The following is a 12018-nucleotide window of genomic DNA, read 5'->3' on the forward strand; positions in this document are numbered from 1 at the left end:
GATCACCTGAGCCATCCCTAACTATACGATTTACCAAAAAGGAAAGTTTTAAGCCTAGTCCTAAAGTTAGAGAGGGTGTCTGTTTCCTAGACATATACTGGCATCTGGTTCCACAAGAGAGGGCCCTGATAACTGAAGGCTCTGCCTCCCACTCTACTTTTGGAAACTCTGGGAACCTCAAGTAAACCTGCAGTTTGGGATCGAAGTGCTCTGTTGGGAAAATATTAACAATGAAGATATGGTGGATCTTGGTCATTAAGAGCTTTATATATGAGGAGAACAATTTTAAATTCTATTCTGATTCAACAGGGAGCCAATGAAGAGAAGCTACAACTGTTGAAATATGATCTCTCCTGCTAGTTCTCATCAGAAGTCTGGCTGCAGCATTTGGGATCAGCTGAAGGCTTTTCAGAGAATTTGTGGGACATCCCACAATGACAGCAATAAAGAATTATTAGTGTTCAAGTCCATCGATGTTCACTTATACTCAATTCTTTTGAGACAAACATTTCTTAGCAGGTTTGTGTTTCAGATGAGTTGATAATTCACTTTAAGGAAAGATACTTTATTGTATTAATTGTAGAGCTGGAGCCAATCGGCTGTTAGCATAGCAGCCTAGCATTTAAACTGAATAAAAGGGTGCGTTTCAGCTAGGCTGGCTTTTACGAATAGCTGACATCTGATGTCTATCACTTACAGAAAATGTTTTAAGCATTCTATTTCTAACTCTTTTTGAGCTTGACAGACTAAATAGCCAGGCTAAAGTGGACGCTTTTTTGTTGATGATTGTTTAGTGTCTTTTTGTATTTGTTTTGGGGGTTTTTTGTGAGCAAACCACTGTAGACACAGAGGCAGATTGATAAGCTGCTATGCCCCAACAAATAGTCACAGTGCTTTTACTAACTTAAGGCGCCATTTTTAGTATCTGTTTGTGCATATGTTTAAAATTTAAGTATAGCTAACTAGCTAATGAGGTATGGATTTTTTTTTTCCCTGGAGAAGAAGCCTTGCCCATAATATTTGGCAGTCCATATACAAAATTACAACAAGGTTGACTCAGACATATTAGTTTTGGCTCTATGTCAACTATTTCCAAGCATTTTCTTTAATGTCTGAAATGTCGTTCTTCCGTTAGGTCCAAGCAGTTCTGAGGCGACACTGGAACCAATATCAAATCCAGTTCGGCAGCAGCATAGGAAACCACTCCGATGCCCTGCGCTCGGCCTCCTACACGGCTTCCTCCATCACAGAGGTGCAGGGTTGCTACACCATCGACAGTCACACAGAACACATGAATGGCAAGGGCTGCCATGACACAGACGTCTCCATCTTAAAATCAGACAGCCCCTTTGCCTGACCTCAACGCTCTTGTAAAACTCATCTAATCCTTCCACCTTCCTTAAGATCTTCAGAATGTTTGGAGCTCCGTGGAACGTACGGACACTGGTCTCTTCTTGTAGATACAATGTGAGAAGAAATGAGTGCAGAAAAGGGTTTTACACACGAACAGTCACCCGCCTAAAGAAAATGAACATCTTTCTGTCATATCAAAACAGGCCCTTTAACAGCACAGGAAGATGAGCTTGGTACAACCATTTTTGCACTGGGTTTTGTCTACAGCTTGCAACGAAGCTGCTTCACATGGACTTTGACGCATTCTGATAAAGCCAATATTGTTGCAATCTTTCTGCCTGACAAAATAGTTTTGAATGAATGGTGACTGTCTGTATATCCTTTTGGCATCACATTGTGCACAAAAAAACTTTTGGTTTTACTGTAAATTCCTTTGACGGGGGTTAGTGCCAAACCTGAAAATCTCACCTTCTTCATTTACTTTATATTTCAGCAAAGAATTGAAATGGAAAAAGGGCATCTAACAGGTGCATCATAATATATCAAAGCTATATTATAATATTCATTTTAAATGTTAAACTTAATTTATCAAAACATATTCCTTTTTATTTAATGAAAACAGAATACCGAACAGTATTTAATAAAGACAACATACTACGCCTTCCTCAAAATTAGTTAAATACTAATATGACTTCTTGCCAGTTACACATAAACCTTCAAAGCATTCTTGTTTTTGTTTTTTTGTTTGTTTCTATGTATAAGTCATGACAGAATCAAACATAAACCCTAAATTCTACAGAGTTGTAGATGTGGTCATGCTATTGTCTGGACGTGATCCGTGCCAATGTGGATCCTTCAAACCACATCGTAACGTAAAGTCGTAACTGTAATGTCACTTGGCAGCTCAATTTTATCATAGAGAAGCCATTTTGAAATTGCATGTGTTTCAATATTTGCTCATCACACTTGAATTCAAAAGTTCAATTACAAGAGCCGTGTTGAACATAAGCACACCACATTCCCTTTCACTGCCGTCTTCACCCTCATTCTTCCCACATATGCTCTGTATATTTAACCAAGACATAAGCATCACGATATTAAAGACTGAATGGAGCACTGTGTGTAGACGCTGATGAGCAGATGAAATTAAGTTTAAAAAGTTTTGTTTTTGATGAGGCGCACAGGTTCATTTAACACAGTACAGTACTCTCATGCAGTTAAAAGACTAATTCCATCTGTTTGTACAAGCCATGATCCTACTCTTTCACAAGTGCAGTTTATTGTGAAAAGGGAGCAATTTGCAGTCCTTGTTCAGTGCCAAACTGATTTCTTCAGTTTATTCAAAGCTAATAACCTAAATCTGGTACCTTTATGCTATTTATTCATGTGTATGTTTAACTCCTCTTTACAGAAGAAACAAAATTATGTACCAAAGAACTTTTCATTTTCAGAAAGAGCCATCATATTTGACACCCTCTATCTTTTGCTGAATAGTCGAAATGAAAAAGAATGCTCAGAGGCCTGTAAGGAGGATTAAATAGGATGTATATTTTCAATTTGCTCTGAAAAAGAAACAGATACAGGTGCAACAATAAAAAATATGGATGTACACGCTATATCTCCCTCTACACTAAGAGATGAGAAATGATAAAAAGAGAGAATAAGCGAGAAAAGCACAATTTTCCTCTGCTGAATACATGAAAGTAATTCAAATTGCATTATTCATCCTGCCTTGAATCTTATTTTCATGAGTTAATACTCTTTTTCTATTATGGAAAGGAAAAATGAATGCTCTAATCCTTTTTAGATGCAGTCTTTTTTTTCCTTCTCATTTATCTAACACTGTGCTAGAATTGGAGGACCTCTCGCAAAAAAGCTGCCCAAGGAAAGAAAAAGTGCAACAAAAGAAGAGTGTTTAGCTGCATTCGCATGTTTCCAGAGCCACTCGATCGTAATAACTTTTGCCCGCAGATATGTGGTCATTTGACTCATTCACATCCACTGATCCAATTGTTGTTGTTGTTTTCATTTAATTTAAAACATTAAAAAAAATATTGTCCGAAATGCTGGAAACAGGTGTCAGTATCAACGGTGTAAATATTTTTGTAAATCTAACATCTCTTAACAGAGAAGTTGAACATGTGAGTGTGTGTGCATGATTTATATATACAGTATCTAGTTGTATACTGTACTCAGTTAAGCATTTGTTATGGAATTTTTGTCTTAACTCCCTATTAAGATTTTGCTTACCATCCTATTACATCTGATGAGAAGTGAAATAGAGACTTTCAATGTTTGTGCCGGCCGGCCACGTGTTTATTTTCTTCTGCAAAAGAGGTCAATCCTCACCAGTCAGCGTTGTGGTGAGAAGAGACCCAGAACAAAGGAAATCAGAAGCATTTATACAGAAAGAGGAGGGTTTGGACTTTCAGGTGACACCTGAAAGAACACACCGTGTGTATTCTCCAACTGTCTCCTTGCCACACCCCCAGGGGGAAAGTCTCGCACTTTGGGGAGATGCAGAATCCGGAGACAATGGTCATTTGAATGATTATTGTCAATGTGTTAATCAACAGACACATGTCTGCAGACAGTGGATTTTACAACAAGGTGTCATTTCAAAGACAAATGGTTAGCAGACATCGAATTTACCATAACATTCCCCCCTTTTTGATTCAATTAATCACTGATAGGAGACAAACTTAAGAAAAAATAAAAAGAATAAACTAAGAAGAATAAAATGAATTAATGTAAAAACTAAAGGAAAACAATATTGAAATTGAATTTTAAAAAGATAAAAATTAGAAATCATCAACCACTTTCTTTCAATTGAGTAGACCTAATCACTAATAGAAAACAAAACAACCTTAAAGAAAAATAAAAAGGAATTAAAAAAAATGAAAGGGAACAAAATTAAAAATAGTCATAACTATTATCACTAATTCACACAGATTGAAAAATATATCATCCTGGCGGTTGTCTACAAGAGAGAAAATAATGGGAATATAAAAACAAACAAACAAAACCAAACCAACACAAAGCAAAACAAAGAAAATAAAAATAAACATTTACAAAATGTTATTATCAAAGTCTGATTTGGTGTCAGGAATGTGAGCAGAGGTTGAATTTTGGTCGGCCTTATTGGCATACACATGAACATACGTGGAGGAGTAAATCATCTTTGTTATGAGCACATCAAACAGCCATTTTAACACGCATGGAATTAAGATGCAGAGCAAAAAGAAAATTATTATTAAAAAAAAACGTGCTGGCCATCCTTGGCTCTAAGATTTTAGCCTAGAAAGTCATTCACTGCTGGTGGGGGTTGAATGGCATCTTGCATATTTTTGATGATGCTGGTAATGTTCTCATATTCATCAGAATGGTTGTCTTCAGTTCCAGAGGTCCGCTTGACCGTCTTAAAATCTACCAGCATGTTAAATTGGGAGCCATGTGGGTCGAGTGACCCATTGACTAAAACTGAGTTGTTTGTGTATACCCGAGCTTGGATATTTAATTCCACACCAATACGTGCCATGGTGTAGTTTGTTGAAACACGTCTCGTTGGCGTTTATTGAGTTGATTCCTTGCGTCGTCCTCTCTGGCGTCTGTGCGTCCTTGCACCATTCGTCCTCGTGTTGTTCATCCTCGGCGTGTGTTCCTCTTTGTCGTTCCGGTTGGCAGCTTGGCTCCTCCTCCGTTGGCTCGGGGATCTTCCTTCAGTGGTTGGCGTGAACCCGCGTCGTTCTCTGCTGTCGTTCACAGCGGTATCAGTCATCAGAAGGCCCTGGGATGGATCTCGTTACCATTTGGAATGCCGGTGCTTCCTTCTCAGGCCCTCCACCCCCACTCAGTCGTCAGGCTGGAAGTCATGGCGTGAAGTGGAAGCTGGTGGTGATTTTACCTGCTGACACAGAGAGACAGAATAAGTTTTGCAATATTTTAACATATTTCCTTGTGTGAGTGGAATGGAGTGGTCTGGTTACAGACTCCGTGTGTAAAAGAATTGCAAAAGGTCTTATGTGTATGTTAAATGTTTTCCTTATTCTAATATGCATAAGGACAATAGGCTTTTGTCCACGGCAGTCCTGTTTCCTCACAACACTACGCTAATTTGATTTTAGAGTGTCATTTTCTGGCAGGGTGTTATAAACAATGTTGTTTGAGGTTAATAGCAAGAAATGTATTAATTTGGGTTATTACAGAATTGACAAAGTGAGCTGGGAATAATCTCTGTTAGCAGAGCCTCTTTAGGTATTTTGCTGGGAATACTTCAATTCAGTTCGACCACATGTCGATCTATTACTAAGCAATTATTAAATCTATCGTCAGGTGTTCAAATGGTTTGTCTGTGGTGGGTGAGTGGGTGTGATCGTTTTGTTTTACCTGTTATGCGTTGCACAAACCATTCATGATTGATGAAACTTGAAGAAAATCTGAAAATCCTTTAGTGAAAACAGTGTTGGGTTATAGCATTATTCTTCCCCCCTTTTGACACATGGTTCAACCCATGTGTCACTTATGCCAAGTGAGGAAAGAAATGTTCAGGCAGGAAAGATTTATCGTCAGGTCCACATCACACAGCTTCCTTTTCTGTGTGGCACTGGAGCGTCTTTTCCTGTGGTGTGGCGAAGGGCTGTGTTGCTGTAAGAAAGTTGGAAATGGTAAAAGGAATTGATACAAAATCAGTGTGTTGGAATGTCGCTCTGTTTGCAGCCAGCGGCATCCTCGCCTGCATTTCCTGAAAGAGACAGGATCTGAGTTGTTAGTGTGAGAATAGAATATCAACATCAGAATAGACCTGCAAAGTGGGATGCAAATCTTTAGGTCATCAGCATATTGTAACGAAGTAGTGTCTGGAGAGAAAACAAAGGATTCAAGACTGTCTGAGCGCTTCATTGGCTTTCACAGTATTCTTGAAACAGACGTGTGAATTTATGGCCTCGTGTGCTGAAGTTGAAAGCAAACCAGAATTAGCTTCCTGTGTAAACCTGGAGCCTCAAATTAGATGTATGAAAAAGTTGACCATTGATACAAATATTGTATTAATTGGCTGCATTACCTGCTTGCAGACCCTGAAAAACACGCCACTGTGTTGGCTGACACTGTGTTGGCTGATTTTTTATCTCTTCTATCTTCTTATCAGGAAATAAAGGTGTGTGTTTTGGAGAATCATCATCTGAGACAATGACTCCTGCTGTCTTAAGAGACTCAAAGAATGGTGGTTTTCCATCGATGGCTTCTTGTTTAACTGAATTACAAAGTTTAAAGTCTGATTTTGGAGTGATGATAACATTTTCACAAACTTTGAAAAACATCATACTTACCGACAGTCCACAGTGACTTGGAGACCTCCTGTAAGGCTGTTTGAGTACAGTGTTTTCTTTGGACAAACAACAAAAGTTTTTTAGAAGTGCTTTTAGTTACCAGCTGGATTTTCCTTTGGGTGTGCACACAGATGTCTCTTTTTCTCTTTTTTTTTTTTTTTTTTTTTTTTTTTTTTTTTGTACCACTGCAGTGTAGGTGAGAAACAAACCAGATTGATCAGATTTTCTTGCTAATCGGCTGCACGCTTACATGATTTCATAACGGGGCTTAAATCTTCCCAACTATCTGATGTGTGTTTTTCCTGTGGGATGTGTGGGCCTGAATGAGACTAGTGCAGCACATTTATGTTGTGTCCAATAAATGTGTTTCAATGCGAATTTGTCAAACCTTTCCTTTAACCAGCCTTCATCATCAGGTGGCACATAAGGAATGCGTTCCAGGTCCTCTGGTGTCTTAAAGTCGTTTGCTTTTCTTGGCTGAAACAAAACTCAGAAGCATGTTAAAGTTTGCAATTTCCATTGGTTAGCAAAAGTCATGTTCAGGGTGTGGTAGACGAGGTGTGTGAAGGAGTTGGTGCGTTGAGATTAGACAAAGCCTAATTTGCAAATTCAGTCTCTACCTATCAAGTTAATAGAACAGACTTCAGAGAGCAAGAATGCGTATTTGAAGCTTGAATGTGACCCGTCTACAAATTTGAATAGGACAGTACCTTCTTTGCAAGTTGGTTTGGCCTATCAGCAGGAGTCCATTTCCTTCCGTCAGCCTCCATCCACCGTCAGTCTGATTTTTCTGCTGATGCCGATAAGGCGTTTCTGGGACAGTCACGTCGCCAATGTCCGCTTTGGCCACAGATGAAACATACATCTTTGGGGGTTTTCCTTTCCCATTCTGATGAGGCGTTTCTGGGACAGTCACGTCGCCAATGTCCGCTTTGGCCACAAACAAAACATACATCTTTGGGGGTTTTCCTTTGTTTCCTGTAACGGCCATGTCCCTCCCCCGTTGTATCCCGTGTGTGTGGAATAATCCAGCCGCCATTGGTTTCAACTCCTTCGCATGTAAATGGAATTGGTATCTGTGTATATCTCTCACCTCGTGTCTCTGCCTCGGTTTTCCACATTTGTAAACAATCTCTTTGAATTTTGTTCTGTCTTATTATTTCCTGTTCCCTTTTCTTCAGTTTTTCTTCTAACTTTGATATGTCTTTTAAAATAAAGGATCCCCCTATTGGAAACCCAAACTCATTCGTCCAAACATTTAGATATTTTAAACTTTTTTTTCCAAATTTCTTTCTCATAACGTCAACAAGTGGCCCCCGCGGAGATGGCGCTATCTCAACGGAAAATCTGCCCCCCATTCCAAATAGGAAGCGTCGTACGACTCACTATTATTTAACTCTTCTCTGCTTCGGTTTCCTTAAGTTTACAAGCAGCAAAAAACTACAAACAAACACATTCACCATTACACATTCACTCTTCTGCTTCGTTTTTCTTAAGTTCACAAGCAGCAAAAAACTACGTTAGACAAACATTTACAACATTTAACGTACAAACACATTCACTCCGGCTTCGTCTTCTTAAGTTTACAAGCAGCAAAAAACTACATTAGACAAACATTTTACAAACATTTAACATCCTCTGCTTCGTCTTTCTTAAGTTTACAAGCAGCAAAAAACTTTGCCACCTGCTAAGATCATGAGAAATGGAAATGCTAAAACCCAAATTTGAAATAATAATTTAGAAGTCAATATTTCAGTACTCACCAGATGGTTTTTCGCTGATCTATGTTCGTTGGACTTCAGCGGCAACGATTCAGGACAAATACACGGTTAAGCCCTCCCGTCTTAAAAACTAAACAGACGTTCAGAGGCTGAATTATATAATCCAGGACGGCCAATCGCTTCCCGTGTTTTGCCCCGGACGATTGCGCGTGAGTCCTGCCGACAACGCCAAATTGTTATGGAATTTTTGTCTTAACTCCCTATTAAGATTTTGCTTACCATCCTATTACATTTGATGAGAAGTGAAATAGAGACTTTCAATGTTTGTGCCGGCCGGCCACGTGTTTATTTTCTTCTGCAAAAGAGGTCAATCCTCACCAGTCAGCGTTGTGGTGAGAAGAGACCCAGAACAAAGGAAATCAGAAGCATTTATACAGAAAGAGGAGGGTTTGGACTTTCAGGTGACACCTGAAAGAACACACCGTGTGTATTCTCCAACTGTCTCCTTGCCACACCCCCAGGGGGAAAGTCTCGCACTTTGGGGAGATGCAGAATCCGGAGACAATGGTCATTTGAATGATTATTGTCAATGTGTTAATCAACAGACACATGTCTGCAGACAGTGGATTTTACAACAAGGTGTCATTTCAAAGACAAATGGTTAGCAGACATCGAATTTACCATAACAGCATTAAACCACTTCTTTGTTTTAGAGGGAGAGAGAGGAGTGGTTTTACTACCCAGGATCTCTCAACACGCTACTGTGTCTCTCGACCCTCATGACCTGACATTATCCCTGATGGATTCTGTCAGCGTTTTCACGACGTTCCTTTTGCCTCGGAATTTTGAAGTCAGAGCTGGGAATGTGGTAGCAAGTCAGAAAAACCAGTGCAGATTGGTCACTGACCAGGCTAGCTATTATTAGCAATACAAGTTGATGACATATGAGGCTGCGTTTTGCACATACAAACACTGTAGCTTGGACATGTGCAACTGATCTAATTAGACACAAACGGACACAAGTGCTAATGAGCTGTTGCATGCTGTAACCATCACTGGATTTTGAGGTTTGAGCTTATGAGGTTCTTCTTGCTTCCCATGTTAGAAATCTGACTTTGGGTGACATCCCAGTTGATTGGGAACTCTGAAATTCCAACTTCCAAGTTCATATGGAATGCGCCATCTGTTTTGCCTGTGTTAGAGAGCATGAGGAGGATACGCTTAAATAGTTTATGAAGACAATATTCTCCAACATCTTAACGGGCTTTAACATTTCAACGGCTGTTTGTTTATCGACGTCCATGTTTGAAAGTCTCAAGTTTCAGTCTTTAATCACTTTAACACTCGATTCTCCACAGAACAAGAAGGGATGTACTCTATGTTGAAGAAACATAAATATAACCCATTTCAGACACGTGAATATGTTCAGAGTATTGAAAGCTACAGGGATCAGTCTGCAGTATCACACACACTGTTTCCATCTTTTCATGTCATATCTTCAGGACGGTTTCTCCACTTAATCATAAATCCTTCATTGATGGCACACAGTACTGCTTTCACTAAGTAATTCATTTGAAATGATAGAATTCTGAAGTCTTCTTTGAAATCCATGTATTGTTTGTGGTACATTATAGACATTTATGAGGCTGTAGTAATTTCATCAAAACTGGAAAAGCCAGAGGCTTTTGCATGTGTAGTAAATCCTGTGCATCATTTATGTTGTGTATTTATGTGCAAAATGTTTTCATATGGCTCTTCACAGAGTTTTTAAAGTCCCCAGTGACACTATGATGAACTGAGAAGTATGACAAAAGCATTGAGGACACTGTCTGTCGTTTTTGTTTATATTGTACTGTATCTAACTTTGATAGTCTTGACACATAGACTCCATACTACTGTTTGAATGTAATGGTTTTCTTTTATTCTCTGGATGTGAAGAACATATCTATCTATATCTATATCTATATCTATATATAGATATATGTATAGATAGATAAATAGATATATATGTATGTTTGTATGTATATTATACATATGTCTCTTTTTTATTATGTCGTTGAGTTAGACAATGTTGCTATCTTGTGTGTATCTGCATACAAATACAGTATAGCACAGAAATAGTCTTCAGTTCTCCTTTGTTTCCTTGTATATATTTTTTTCATTTGTATTTCATGCAAATGCCAGTCCAGTGCAAGTATGCTAAAGCTTTACAAACATACACTATATTCCCAAAGGTATTCGCTCATCTGCCTTATGAATGCATATGAATTTAAGTGACATCCCATTCTTAATCCAGAGGGTTAAATATGACGTCAGCCCACCCTTTGCAGCTATAACAGCTTCAACTCTTCTGAGCAAGCTTTCCACAAGGTTTAGGAGTGTGTTTATGGGAATTTTTGACCATTCTTCCAGAAGCGCATTTGTGAGGTCAGACACTGATGTTGGACAGAAGGCCTGGCTCACAGTCTGCGCTCTAATTCATCCCAAACATCATCCATGTCTTTATGGACCGTGCTTTGTGCACTGGTGCGCAGTCATGTTGGAACAGGAAGGGGCCATCCCCAAACTGTTTCCACAAAGTTGGGAGAATAAAATTGTCCAAAATCTCTTGGTATGCTGAAGCATTCAGAGTTCCTTTCACTGGAACTTAGGGGCCAAGCCCAGCTCCTGAAAAACAACCCCACACCATAATCCCTCCTCCACCAAACTTTACACTTGGCACAATGCAGTCTCCACTGCTCTAGAATCCAGTGGCGGCATGCTTTACACCACTGCATCCGACGCTTTGCATTTCACTTGGTGATGTACGGCTTGGATGCAGCTGCTCAGCCATGGAAACCCATTCCATGAAGCTCTCTACGCACTGTTCTTGAGCTAATCTGAAGGCCACATTAAGTTTGGAGGTCTGTAGCGATTGACTCTGCAGAAAGACCTCTGCTTATTATGCACCTCAGTCAGCATCCTCTGACCCCACTCTGACATTTTACGTGGCCTACCACTTCGTGGCTGATTTGCTGTCGTTCCCAATCACTTTCACTTTGTTATAATACCACTGCCAGTTGACTGCGGAATATTTATTAGCGAGGAAATTTCACAACTGGACTTGTTACACAGATGGCATCCTTTCAAGGTACCACGCTGGAATTCACTGAGCTCCTGAGAGCGACCCACTCCAGAAGCAGTCTGCATGCCATTGGTCATTAAGAGGAGAATTTAAGAATTTAACAGGCAGCCAGTGAAGAGAAACTAAAACTGTAGAAATGTGATCTCTCCTGTTAATTCTAATCAGAACTCTGGCTAATGAAAAAACATCAACCACTTGGCAAAGAGTCCCCACAGTAATTGTCAAAAAGAACAAACAGGCTTTCTATTTACGGTGCTCAGTTTCCAAATCTATTTTGATGTGAGTTGCCAGAGATAATCTGTTGCAAAATATGACCGACTTCATATTGAAACAAATTATTCAATTCAACACCACTGGTGAACAATGTATTTTCAGATTACTGATTTAAGAAATATCCAGAGCAACAGCCAACAAAGTATAAAACAATGAAGAACAATGCAGTATTGAACAGTTAAGAAAAAAACAAACAAACTTGAAAGTAAAATGGTGCAAG

At 39.3% G+C, this 12018-nt stretch overlaps 1 protein-coding gene across 2 annotated transcripts in view; it reads left to right on the forward strand.

Moving 5' to 3' along the window:
• Positions 1-10519, forward strand: part of LOC142396378 (calcitonin gene-related peptide type 1 receptor) — a 47840-nt gene extending 37321 nt beyond the window's left edge. For both annotated transcript variants that reach the window (XM_075479030.1, XM_075479031.1), the window contains exon 13: positions 1136-10519. In XM_075479030.1, the coding sequence (XP_075335145.1) occupies positions 1136-1357 (222 nt within the window). In that variant the 3' untranslated portion in view covers positions 1358-10519. The remainder of the gene's footprint in view (positions 1-1135) is intronic.
• Positions 10520-12018: the final 1499 nt, after the last annotated feature.

Source organism: Odontesthes bonariensis, chromosome 12 (genome assembly GCF_027942865.1).
Source record: "Odontesthes bonariensis isolate fOdoBon6 chromosome 12, fOdoBon6.hap1, whole genome shotgun sequence".
Classification (NCBI taxonomy): Eukaryota; Metazoa; Chordata; class Actinopteri; order Atheriniformes; family Atherinopsidae; genus Odontesthes; species Odontesthes bonariensis.